At 40.1% G+C, this 14,365-nt stretch overlaps 1 protein-coding gene across 1 annotated transcript in view; it reads right to left on the bottom strand.

Moving 5' to 3' along the window:
• Hydr2 (abhydrolase domain-containing protein 2) overlaps positions 1-14,024 on the bottom strand; it is a 78,729-nt gene extending 64,705 nt beyond the window's left edge. The window contains exon 1 of the mRNA XM_065229583.1: positions 13,754-14,024. Coding sequence (XP_065085655.1) covers positions 13,754-13,908 — 155 coding nt within the window. The 5' untranslated portion in view covers positions 13,909-14,024. The remainder of the gene's footprint in view (positions 1-13,753) is intronic.
• Positions 14,025-14,365: the final 341 nt, after the last annotated feature.

Here is a 14,365-nt window from a genome sequence, read left to right as displayed (position 1 = left end):
ATGGATGGGAATAAGAGAAACTGGTTGGATGGAGTCGTTCAATAAAAATCACTCGGCTGGAAATGTAATCAATGAAAGTTGCTACGGAGAAGGCTTTTCCAAACTAATCAGGTGGATTGATTAATTGCGAAATGGGATAAACTGGGGGCTGAGACGGAGAAGGTTTTTTTTTGCGATTGGTCAGGTTCTGGTATATTTAACTTAATTTTGGATTACACCCGAACCGATGTTTACTTATACATTTGTGATGTTGCTTGTCTCTCAAGGCTGGTAGCGACCCCTGCTGTCAAAAATAGTGATTTTAGTGACCATGTTGAAGAAATAAGTGACCAAATAGTGACTTATAGTTGTAAAAATAGTGACTAAAAAGTGACCTATGAGAAAATACATATTTGATTTATGCAACAAGTATCTATGAACCTTTAAAATGCAAGATTGATTAGAAAGTGAATGGCCAATGGCTACTAACTTCAAAAACCTGGAAAACCGGGAATCCTCAGTAAATTTATTTTTTCCTTAAAATACCTGGAAGGCTCAGAGAATTTAATAATTTTCTTACTGAGGATATTTAAAGAAAAGAATGAATTTTAAAATATACGCATTTAAAGATTCTTGTTATTTACATTCACACAGATCCACAGTGGACTAATATGCATATTTTCTAGAAATTTTAAATGTGAACTAGTTCTGGACTTTAAAGCTATAATTCTTAAAGAAATTTTCAAGAATCTGAAGTCAAAATCCATGCACAGTTTTAAAAGCTCGTGGAATTTTATTATAATTTCTAAAGATCTTATTTCAAGGAAGTTCTGGGAAAAAAAAATCTTTCAGAAAAACATCAAATGCAATCTGCTTTCAAGGTAGTTCTGAGGAATTTTAGATTTATTGTCAAGCCTGAAAGTTTTGAGTAGAATTTCAATAAACCCTGAATTGAATTAAAAGAAAATTTTAATAAAAGCTCCGAAAATTTCGAAGGAGCACAACTCCTTCAGAGCAAAATTTCAAGGGTCTTCTGAGGATTATTATATAAAGTTGTGGGAGAAAACTAATCCGGAGCATAAGTCCTTAGATTCTTTTTGAAAATACTAAAAGGAGGATTATAATTAAACATGAGAATAACTACAGAACATTTTCAAAGGAATTCGGAAAATAAATTCAGGTTTGCCAAACAAATTATGGGAATAAATCGAAGGAATTTGTGAGGAGAAATGCCACAGAATTCTAAGGAGACTTTGAATGTGAGCAGAATTCCAAGGAGTGAGATTTAAAAGGAGAATGTCAAGGTAATTCCAAGGAAAACTAAAAGAAAATTGAATTAGGAGGATAGCTTTATTGAAATGTTAAGGAATATTTAAAAGGAAATCAGAATGGACTATTCTGCACAGCTAAAAAAAAGTAGTGTATATTTCCGTTACTATGATGCACATAAATGGAGCGTCTTAAATCATACAAATTTACATTATAAATCGTGTAAATTTATGAGACATGTCATGCAATATTCCATAAATTGTATGCAACTTTCCACCTTTGTTTGCAACATTTCTTGCAAGCTGCTAGTTTACGTGAAAAGGAAGTTTACATGCATGAATGTTTGCATGCATGGATGTTTACATCACCAGTAAAATTCAGATTTTTTTAGTGTGTGAGGTCTTAAGAACTACTTGAAAGTTCCCAAATTTTTCATGAAGTTAATGAAAGGCAGTTCTTTTGTAGTTTGAGAAACTAGCCGGATGTTCACAATAGTTCTCATCAAATTCCTAAACTTCCCTGAACTTTATAGGACTTCCTAAAGTTTCCTCAATGTTTCTAACGTTGCCTTGAAGTTCCAACAATTTTCCTTATGCATTATAAGCATTATAAGCATTATAAACGCTCACTAATTTTCCCTGAACTTATCTATGGTTATGACGTTTTCGGATCAATCATAAAATTCATGGAATACCCCATAATTCCACGGAACTCCTTGTAAGTCTCTGCAAATTAGCTTAAGTTAATGGGATTATTCTGAACCTATCTGATCGTCCTTGAAGTACTCGGAACTTCGCTGAATATCATGAAATTATCTAAAAGTATCTAAATTTATAAGAATTTCTTGAAGATATCACTGCTTGCTAAAAGTTCTCGTATTTTTTTAACTAAGGGAACTTCAATGATTTTCTCTAATAAATTTAGCTAAATTTTCGCATTTTTTTAAGTTCTTGAAATCTCCATAGTATAACACGTTTAAAAAACTCTCACGTTTTCCGGATGTTCATATATTTTCTATCTCGTTCAAGAAATTCTTTCAAAGCTTGAAGTTTCTGGAAATTCCCTGAGTTTGAAACATCAACATGTCTTCAGAACTACTTGAACGTTCCCATTTTTTTCCAGAAGTTAATGAAACTGCCTTGAAGTTCTTTTGTAGTTTGAGAAACTAGCCTGATGCTCACAATACTACTCATCAAATTCTTAAACTTCCCTGAACTTTATAGAACTTCCTAAAGTTTTCTTAACTATCATGCATCTTCTCTAAAGGGTTAACAATTCGCCGAAGTTCTCTAAACATCTTTAAAATGTGACTTCTCTTAGAGATAAGGTTAATAAGGTTCTCTGTTCTTTCCTGAAATTTTAAAAACTGCTCTAACGTTTTTGCAGTTCTCATGAAGCTTGTTGTTCTGAGCTGAATTTAATTGAACCGTCCCAAAAATGTTCAAGCTACAGTGAACTTCTGGGAACTGCTTCAAATTTCCCACTAATTTTCTGAAACTAATGGACTGACCTTCCCCTGAAATTGCTTAAATATTCGGAGCTTACTAAACTTCTTTCAAATGCTCCCACATTTTGCTAATATTCATTAAAATACCTGAAGTCTGCGGATCTTCCCTTAAGCTCCATAGATTTCTATGAAGTTCTCAAAATGTTTCTAAAGACCCCTGTCCTTCGGTGAAGTTTTCGAAGTTTTTCTAAATTTCTGGAACTTTTGTGCTTTCGCAATTTTTATGAAATTCGAACGAAATAATTAATATAGTTCTATGATTTACTAATTTAAAACTTCTTCAATAGGCTAGACTTTTCTGGTGTTATTAAAACTGCTTAAACGATTACCGAATTTCTTTAAAGTTCTATAACCGCCCTAAATTGATCAGTGTATTTTAAGAACCCACAACTTTACTGAAATTAATTGATTCGCCTTGATGTTTCGACAATTTTCCTTAAGTATTCTAACCATTATAAATGATCACTTATTTTCCCTAAACTTATCTATGCTTACCAGAAGTTCTTTAAATTTGTTTAATAATAATCCGGCAGATTTTTTGATATATATTCAAAAATCCCTGACAATTTCGTATCAATCATAAAATTCTTGGAATACCCCATTATTCCACTGAGTTCCTTGCAAATTTGCTTAGGTTAATGAGATTATTCTGAAGCTATCTGATCGTCCTTGAAGTACTCGGAACTTCGCTGAATATCATGAAACTATCTAAATTTATTAGAAGATTTCTGGAATTTCATGAAAATATCGCTGCGTGTTTAAAGTTGTCGCACTTTTTTTAATTGATCCTCTAATCAACTTAGCTAAATTTTCGCATTTTTAAAAGTTTTTGAAATCTTCATGATATAACACCCTTAAAATACTCTTACGTTTTCCGGATGTTCATATCATTTTTATCATGCCCTTTGATTCTCTGATCTGTCTTGATGTTCTCGAAGCTTCCGTAAAGCTCTCAATTTTATTGAAGATAAATTTCCCTGAAATTCTCTGGAATTATTTCTGAAGTTTTCATCTGGAAATATTTGTGAAGTTTTCATAAATTCCCTGATGGTCTCTGTACTTCCTTGAAATTCTCGGAACATCTTAAGGATTCTCAATTTTTCTAAAATTACAATTATAGATCATTAAACTGCTCCAAAAGTCCTAGCTAAAGTCATGGGAACTGCTCTTAAGACCTGAAACTCCCCAAAGATCTCTGGATATAGCTTTTCTGAGGTGCTTAGAACTTCTTAAAAATTTGCACAATACCCCTAAAGTTTTCTATATTTCTCAAATTTGCTTAACACCTATGATGTGCTCTGAAATTCTAGGAACTTCTTAAAAGTTCCTGGAAATTTTCGGATGTTAATAGAACAGATTTGAGGATCTTAAAGCTTCCAGTAAGATCCCCATATTTTCAGTGTGTTAACTTCCCTTATGTTCCCGCAGCTTGTTTATGGATATTCACTGAAATTCTCAGCATTTCCTTCCAATTAACACTTTGAAATTAAATATCTTGAACTTGTCCATGGAATACGAAACTTCAAAACATTGAATATTTTTAAATCTTATACTTACTCAAATTAAGTACGTTTTTTTTAAACTTTATTAAAGTGATAAATTAAGTAAGTGCTAAACTTCAACATTCAATGGATTTTATTGTAAAACTGATTGCCATGTCTTAAACACGTTTGGGTTAATTACTGTTGTTTTTTATCTTCCAAAAAAGCATTTTGAACGCATTTTAAAAATAGCTTTTTTATTATAAGCCTGGAACTTCTCCATTAAAGTTCTGGAAAAAACCTAGAAAACTCAGGTAATTTTATTTAGGAAAATGAGTAGACACCCTGTAGATAGAGAAAAACGATTAAATGTCACAAAGCAAAGAATGATAATCTTCATATAAATTCACTCTGAAAAAGTTGAAAATAGTGACTGATTACAAGAAAAAGTGACTTTAGTGACTAGCTTGAAAAAAGTGACCAAATCACTAAAAAGTGACTCACCATCAGCCCTGTAGTTGTTAAAGCGGCTTGTTTACGGATTCCAAAAATCTAAAAAATGAATTAATCACAGTACCTGTATATGATATGGTTAATTAAACAATAAGAAAGAAAAACTAACATCTCTTCCAACGATCAATCAGAAATCAGAACACCTGAACATCAGAAGTTCGTTCAAATTAACAGAAGAAAATAACATAATATTTTATTTAGTGGAAAATTGTGATTTAGGTTTGGTGTTCGTCGCCATCTGACGAAAGCATCTAGTCAATTTGTAATTGCAGCTGTTGTTGCCTCTACCACTATATGTGGTCCTATTCTCGTCAACTTGACGATCTCATAGAGACATACCTGTACCTTTCGACCAATGACAGTATGATTGATGGTAAGCTCCCATCCAGAGTTGTGTACTTTAACTAATCATGTTATGTACTTTAACTTATCATTTTCTAACTGTTATTGGCCTTGATTGCCAGAATACATGTTCTCATTAGAAAAAATAAATTCTACAACCAATTAATACGCCTCCTCAGGATTTTTTGGGTGGCAAATGTCATGTTTGCCACCTGCAGAGTACGGTGCTGGTCTAGGTATCCGGAGGATGTTCAGATTCGCATGGTCAATAATGTCTTAACCTTTACAGTAGTATACTGAATGAAGCAGCCATTTTTTGAAAAAAGAAACATTGTCAGTGGTATAAGATAGCACGTGTTTGTGCATAATGTGTAGGACCGTTCAGCGTGAACAGTTATACCACATTCGATGACAACGCGGTAGTAATTTTAGTTTTATCATAGTCTTGTAGACCATGTCAATCAACAGAGTGCTTTTAAAACCTTGGGATGTTACTTGGGCAGTGAGGGTCTAGGATAAGAGAGGAGACTGCACTGTTCCTGATGCAAATAATGACTTTGTTTGATTTCATAGCTCGTCTAATAATCTCAATCTCATCTGTATCTTCTGCCACAAACGTTACGCTATGCATTACAAAGTTGCCACACTATAGGTTATTATTGTACGTGGTACAATAAAATAAAACTTTCCAATGGTTACGGGTGCTACCGCCCACCTCCATCCATTAAATCGTGGTAGCAACCTCAAAAGACCCTATGGCTAGACGAGATAAGATGAGTTATCCACAGACCGCACCGAGCACGCGGCGCGGGCCATTTCAGCCGGCCATCAGATAAGCGAAAGTAACCGTTTCGGATGGAAAACTTGAATGAATTTCCATTATTCAATGTGTCACCACCGAATGACTTGTGGCAGAAGAAATGAAAACGCGGCATGGTTGATCTGCTCTGTCGATGACGGATGACTGGACGGACGGACGCGGAGGAGACGCCCGCGATATGATCCAAAGGTTAAAAGTCATTTCCTTTGATAAGTTTTGATTGGGAAGTAAAAGGTTCCCGGTCTTTACGTGTGGGATGAATCACATTCGTAAGAACGCAATCAGGGGCTCGTTTTCCATAACTGGAAATTGCGTGGATTTCGGTTCCTTTGTGGGCGTTGTTGAAGTGATTACATCTGTCTGAAGCAACATAGCATGAGTGGGGAGGTTTTCAGGAAATTTTATGGGGACTTTGCACCTGCTCTCTGATTAGTGCTCTTTGAGCACACTTCCACAGTTTTTCATTGATGGTAACCCTAATAAACGACTCTCTAATTTAGCATCTAATGAGACAAACACATCCGGAAACAGAAATATAGCCGAGCTATTTTCAGAAGAGAAAATTAATGAATACAATCGAGCATATGAATCAGAATGGATCTTTAGAATAGTTTTGCGAGAAATGTTCCATCCCAAACCGGGATTTGAACTCGCTACCTTTGGCACCCTGTTTTTGCGCCACATAAAAAACTGAAAGCTGCAAGCAATACATTTTTCAGCCACTGGTATTCTGCCGCACATAGCACAAATCAGTAAGCCGAGAAAAACGCGTTTTAAGTTTGCTTCGTACCGTTCCTTCTTATGCCATGGGACAACCCGTTTGACTGTTTCTACAAACTTTTCCAGCACAAAGTTGTTGAGTTTATCCAGTATTACAAAACTAAGGGTGATTAGCTACCATTTCCATAGGAAAACTGAGTTGTGACAAAAACGCAAATGGGACCGACTTGCGATGAGCGGCAGTATTCGAACGCACAACGCATTGCAGTTCTAAAAAGTGAATCACAGCCGGATCCAAAGTGCATCTTTTTGGGTGATTTAATTTCGATTGTTCTATAGGTAGTGATATGTGTGAAAAGCGAAAATAAAAATGGCAATGTATACAACTATACCTCGCACCACGCGCCGCGGCGAAGAGGCGCAGCTTTTGTTGTAGCTTCTATCGAATGAGGTGCGGTTTTCCGAACTGTCGGTAGAATGAAAATGTGTAAATAAACGCTGGTGTGAAGTATTTGGATTTGCCTAGATGAAATCAGGGCGGTATATGTGGAACAGCTTTAATACTTAACTCGGTCGAGCGTAGATGGTTGGCATTTTTGCGCCTCCTTTAGCTCAGTTGGTAAAGATATAGCTCTTTGGAAAGACCATTTTTTTTTTCTTATCGGGTATTTTCATCACTGCGACCATTTTTCTGATCTATTGTGATATATCCCCACTTTTTTTTCTTCAGCTATATAAAAATGCCGTATCACTATTATTAGGAGTGATCGCCATCGTTTGACTAATAGCATTATCCCAGCACGGGATTATACTTCGAATAAAGTGCACTGCCTTACTGGGAGTTGTTCTCCAAATGTCAAAGGGTTCTATCAACCCCTTCTCGAAGAACTTACGCCTTTTATTGAAAATTGCCGGACAGTGCTATGTAAATGTTCCGAGTCTTCCTTTTCTATGCCACAGAAGCATACATACATAATCTTGCAGTTTTCCAATCAGCTTCAAGTGATAACGGCTCGGACAATGACCTGTTATAAGACCTGAATATATACTAAGATCTTTCTGAGAAACTTCCAGGATTTTGTGGGTCACAGAAATGTTTGGATTAATGAATCGCTTCGACTGCCTAGCAATAGAAGTGTTCTTCCAGTTTTCCTCCACTTTTGAAGATTCCCACGCTTTTAGCTCCATTCTAAGAGATGCAACCGATAAGCCACAAAAGGGCTCTGGCCCGATGAACTTATGAGAAGATCCGAGTCTTGCTAGTGCATCAGCTCTTTCATTTTCCTCAATCCCGCAATGACCAGGAACCCAATATAAGTTGACTTGATTATGACAAGACAATTTTTGAAGTGATTGAACACACTCCCAGACAAGTTTTGATGTACATGTCGCCGACTTTAAAGCATTTAGTTTCTACGCAAACATATAATGGAACACACCGAATTGGAATTGCATTATAACACACCATCGACTCGAAATGCTTTCGGCAGCGTGGGGCTAAATTTTGGAAATCTATGATCACCTGGAGGTCTTTGGATTAATTTCTGAGAAATTTGGTATTTGATAGAATAACTGGGAGATGCGATTTGAATTGTTGGGCAGTTGGAGATCTTCAGAATGATATATGATCAATCTGAAGTCTAAAACACATAGGGGAAATGGATGTAATGTCGGCTTAAATACCCCTAATTTGGGCCCATACATAAATTCAGCAATTGACTAAATTTTCAATAGCCACCTAAAATAACCATTTGTAATAGACGCGTTCATCTAGATAAAATAGATAAATAGCAGATTTTTAGCGATGGACCCAATCTTAGATCCATAGACCAATATTAGAGTCATTTCCCCTATCATGAGAATCTTTAGGAGATCTCTGATCACGTAGAGGTCTTTTGAATAATTTTAGAGCAACATAGTATTTTGCACGATACCTGGGAAATGTAAGTTGAATTGTTGGGCAGTTGAAGAATTTCAGTATGATACCTGATAAAGCTGACGTCTCAAACAAATATCCGGAGGAGTTTTTGAAGATCTATGATCTATGATGGAGGTCTTTGGAATAATTTCTGAGCAACCTGCTATTTGAGATAATATCTGAGCGATGCGATTTAAATTGTTGGGCGGATGAAGATCTTTAAAAACATATATGATAAAGCTTAAGTCTTGACAAAATATCCTGAAGAGTTATTGGAAATGTATGATGAAATAATTTCTGAGCAACCTGGTATTTGAGAGAATATCATGGAGATGTGATTTGAATTGATCGGCAGTTGAAGCTTTTCAAAATGATACCTGATCAAGCTGAATTCTAAAACATATATATTGTAGAATTTCTGGAGATATATGATCACCAGGAGGTCTTTTGGATGATTTCTGAGCAACATGGCATTTAAGTTTTTTTTAAAGATTTACAGGTGCTCAAAATGGTGAGTTAACAACCTGGAAGGAGTGGAATACCTAGTCCTGGTCCTCACAAGTTCCTACCTCACGCCTCCCCGAGTCATATGATAGCAAAATACTACCAGCTGAAACATGGACACAGCTGGGTGGCGAAGCCTGGGTCGGCAATAGCAATGTGAAGAGGTGCGACGCGAACACTGGCGCGGTAACCATAGTACGGTGATAGAGGAAATGCTTCACCAAACCCGAGCGTCTGTTCACCATGGAGGTGCGGCTCAAAACGGCGTCTGTTCTCCATGTTAGGAGCGGCTGATCACCGTCCTAGTGCTAGCGTGGGATTCTAAACAGAGCTGTGCACGATGGTCCCCCGGCGATACAGGGGGTTGGGGCAGGCTCAACAAGCCACCCTGGAATAAAAAAACATAAAGTTACAAATACTGAAGAAAGAAATACGGATCGAAACAATCGACACAGACCTACGCGACGAAATAAGGACTACGATTGGAAACTCGGAACATGGAACTGCAAATCACTCGGCTTCCCGGGCTGCGATAGGTTAATCTATGACGAACTTCAACCACGCAACTTCGAACTCTTAGCACTGCAGGAACTTTGCTGGACGGGACAAAATGTATGGAAAAGCGGGCATCGAGCGGCTACTTTCTACCAGAGCTGTGGCACCACCAACGAGTTGGGAACTGGCTTTGTAGTGCTGGGTAAGATGCGCCAACGCGTGATTGGTTGGCAGCCTCATCAACGTGCACTGCCCACACGAAGAGAGACCCGACGACGAGAAAGAAGCGTTCTATACGCAGCTGGAGCAGGTGTACGACGGCTGTTCGCAACGGGACGTCAAAATGCGTCATCGGCGACATGGATGCTCAGGTAGGACAGGAGGCAATGTATAGACCGGTAATTGGGCCAAACAGCCAGCATGCCGTATCGAACGACGGCCAACGATGCGTGAACTTTGCAGCCTCTCGGGGTATGGTAGTTCGAAGTACATACCTTTTTCCCCCGCAAGGATATCCACAAAGCCACCTGGAGATCACCTGACCAACACACAGAAAACCAAATCGATCACGTTCTAATCGACGGGAAAATTCTTCTCCGACATTATCAACGTCCGAACGTACCGCAGTGCGAACATATATTTGGACCACTACCTAGTTGCAGTATGCATGCGCTCAAAACTCTCGACGGTGCATATCACCCGTCGAAGTCGAACGCCGCGACTCGGCATTGAGCAACTACGGGACGCCGGAGTTGCCCAGGACTACGCGCAGCAGCTGGAAGTTGCACTACCCACGGAAGAGCAGCTTGGCGCAGCTTCTCTTGAAGATGACTGGAGGGATATCCGTACTATGACGAGCACCTCAACGGTGAAGCAGCAGAAAACGAAGGTGGCACGGCAACAGACCTTGAAGCACGCGCAGAAGATGACAGGCTCCCAGCCCCTGATCTTCAAGAAGTTGAGGAGGAGATCGGTCGACTGAAAACCAACAAAGCAACTGGTGTAGATCATCTACCAAGTGAGCTATTAAAATACGGTGGTGAAGCACTGGCTAGACCGCTGCACTGGGTAATTGCCAAGATTTGGGAGGAGGAGATATTACCGGAGGAGTGGATGGAAGGTGTCGTATGCCCAATCTACAAAAAGGGCGACAAGTTGGATTGCTGCAACTACCGCGCGATCACACTGCTGAGCGCCGCCTACAAGGTACTCTCCCAAATTCTATGCCGCCGTCTGTCACCATATGCAAGAGAGTTCGTGGGGCAATACCAGGCGGGATTCATGGGTGCCCGCGCTACCACGGACCAAATTTTCGCGATTCGGCAGGTTCTGCAGAAATGCCGCGAATACAACGTGCCCACACATCATTTGTTCATCGATTTCAAATCCGCATACGACACAATCGATCGAGATCAGCTATGGCAGATTATGCACGAGTACGGATTTCCGGATAAACTGACGCGATTGGTCAAGGCGACGATGGATCGAGTGATGTGCGTTGCTCGAGTATCGGGAACACTCTCGAGTCCTTTTGAATCTCGAAGGGGGTTACGGCAAAGTGATGAACTTTCGTGTCTGCTATTCAACATCGCGTTAGAAGGTGTGATCAGAAGAGCTGGGATAGACACGTGTGGCACGATCTTTAGGAAGTTCATCCAGCTTCTTGGCTTCGCCGATGACATTGACATCATGGCACGGAACTTTGAGACGATGGCGGAAACGTACATCATACTGAAGGCTGAAGCTAGGCGGATTGAGCTTGCCATCAACGCATCAAAGACAAACTACATGAAAGGAAGAGGTTCTAGGGAAGACAATGTTAGTCTCCCACCCCGAGTTCAGATTAACGGTGACGAAATCGTGGTGGTCGATGAGTTCGTGTATTTGGGCTCACTGGTGACCGCCGAAAATGATACCAGCAGAGAAATTCAAAGACGCATTATGGCAGGGAATCGTGCCTACTTTGGACTCCGGAGGACGCTCCGGTCGAATGAAATTCGCCGCCGCACAAAGTTGACTGTCTACAAGACGCTGATTAGACCAATGGTCCTCTACGGCCACGAGACCTGGACTATGCTCGTGGAGGACCAACGCGCCCTTGGTGTTTTCGAACGGAAGGTGTTGCGTACCATCTACGGTGGAGTGCAGATGGATGACGGAACGTGGGGGAGGCGAATGAACCGCGAATTGCACCAGCTGATGGGAGAACCATCCATCGCCACATTGCAAAAATTGGGCGACTACGGTGGGCTGGGCACGTCGTACCAATGCCGCACGACGACACAGTGAAAATGGTTCTAGAAAGCGACCCAACAGGAACAAGAAGAAGAGGCGCGCAGCGGACAAGGTGGATCGACCAAGTAGAAGGTGACTTGCGGACCCTTCGCAGACTACGAGGCTGGCGAAGTGTGGCCATGGATCGAGTAGAGTGTAGACGATTTCTTCGGACAGCAGAGGACAACAAGGCCTTAGCCTGATTGTTAAGGTAAGTAGGTGCTCAAAGATCTCTGTGAAGTCCTCTGGTTGTTTGTTAAAGATTTCAAGTTTATACGGTACTATTCTGAAGATCTTCATCTGCCCAGCAATCCAAATCTCATCTGTCATATATTCTCTCATAATATCATGTTGATCAGAAATTATTTCAAAAATCTTTAGGTGCTTACAAATCTCTGAAAAAACTCTGGATGAGAAGATCCCCAACAAAGCACGCTTTTGCCACATTGCGTCTCGCTTCCAGTAGCTCCAGCGTTATAAGCAAACAATGGTTTTCATAACTGGGTAGGTTGAATGGATCACTCCACCTGAGATGACGTAGAGCGAACCGGATGAATTTTCGCTGAATAGCCTCAATGCAACGAATGTCATTCTGGTGATAAGGAGAACATATGATGGACGAATACTCCAAAATAGGACTCACAATTGAGCAATATAAAGCTTTTAGGCAGTAGACGTCCTAGTTGCGATTAGGCTTTAGACACAACGTACGCGACGTGATCCTTGAAGGTCGATTTTGTATCAACCAGAAACCCCAAGTCCTTGACTGTTGACTCGCGTTGTAGGTTCACGCCTCCCAAAGCATAGCCAAACTGGAAGAGTGAGTGCTTGCGGCCAAATGAGATAACCGAACATTTAGACACGTTCAGCGACATTCGATTAATATGACACCATTCAGCGAAGGCTTCCAGTTGTTTTTGCAGGAAACGTGTGTCTTGTGGTTGCTTAATCGTATAGTAAAACTTCAGGTCATCGGCATACGAGAGTTTTAGGCATTTTAGGATAAAATTGAGAGAACTGTAGGGTAAGGTAGGGTAATACGTGCCATGGGTTAAATTGGTTTTCACCCAAATCGCTAAACGAGCTGCTGAACTATCATCTAGGAAACCGTTTATATTAATTATCCTTTGAATAGTACGAGAAAAAACGCCGTTGGTCATCCTACTCCACCTTACCCTATAAAGAAAAGAAGAAGACCATAATTTATAGTTCCATTATAGGGTAACAGTGTACACATTTGTATAGTAGAAAATTAGTAAAGGCAATTTTGTTGAAACAAATCGAACGAACATCTATTTTACCAAGCTACCGTCCGATCTCACGATCTTGGGGTAGGTCCGAAGCCTAGCGTGGGTACCCTTCTATCAGGACTGCCAAACAAAAAAGAACAAAGCGCTCAAACATTCAACCGAAACATTTTCCTGTCGAGTCAAATCTGGTTCAGAATTTTTAACGCTCACCATTGTAGGTGCTTCCTATTCGCACCATATTTCTTCAACATGAGGTAGCTCGGCATGACATCATCAATGAATACCGTTTGATTTTATTTTCTCCATTCAGAAACATTTCCTATGCCCTTCTGCCATGTAGTAAGTATCTCAATTGTACAATAGCTTACTTATACAGTTTGGTGGGTGGCAAATGCGAACGATTGCAGCCGAAACCCAACGAACTCATCCGACAGAGGCCAAAACATAAACAAAAGGAAAACAAACAAAAAAGGCTGACTTACTCAACCGCCTCGAACGATGTGTATGCGGCATGAAGAAAAAAAAATGCAACTAGGTCTATTATGACCAGGTGTAATTTGTTCGGCATATTTTACCAGCTGTTGTGAACGTCATTTCCCCATTTTCTTGTGCAATCCTGCATTCATGATTCGAATTAAATTATGATAAAATTGGAGGCATTTTGAGCTGTGTGGTACTTACGGATCTCTGAGCATGGGTGCGATCTTGTGGAAGCACTCCATAAACTGGCCATCCTTGCAGAATAGCTGCGGAACCTGCGGTTGGCTGCTGACGTTCAGAATCCGAAATAGAATACATAGGATCACGGCTATCACCGCTAGGAATGCTGGAGACATGGCTGTATGATTCGCGGTTTCACCAATTACCGAAACCTTGAAATGCAATTGGAATTCACTTGAACGGTTGTTGGATGGGGGGGGGAATGATTTTCCAGCACTTTCTTCACTCTCACAACTTGCCACGCAACGCACACGCCAAACACTCTAGATATTTTTCATTGACACAATACGCCGGGCACCCGCGCTGGTGCCAGAGCACTACCGAAGGACTGACAATCAACTTGGACCGGATGATTTTGGGTCACGGAAACCGAACAGAAATTTTCCGCCTGCTTCAACTGTTGCCTAAACACGCACAGCGTCGATGACAGCAACTTCTTCCTTCCCTCACAGTGCTAAATCTCCGGCGCGTCCCGATGGCGACGATGTCGTCTGTTGATGAATCCAGCTACTATCTCTGCCACAAAACCGTGTATCACATTCGAAACGCACCATTAGACTGACACATACGGAC

The sequence above is a fragment of the Ochlerotatus camptorhynchus genome, unplaced genomic scaffold (assembly GCF_037179485.1).
Source record: "Ochlerotatus camptorhynchus isolate MF236.1 unplaced genomic scaffold, CSIRO-AGI_Acam_v1.1 ptg000316l, whole genome shotgun sequence".
NCBI classification, from domain to species: Eukaryota; Metazoa; Arthropoda; class Insecta; order Diptera; family Culicidae; genus Ochlerotatus; species Ochlerotatus camptorhynchus.
Note: the sequence above shows the minus strand (reverse complement) of the source record. Positions and strands in the feature narration are given on the sequence as shown.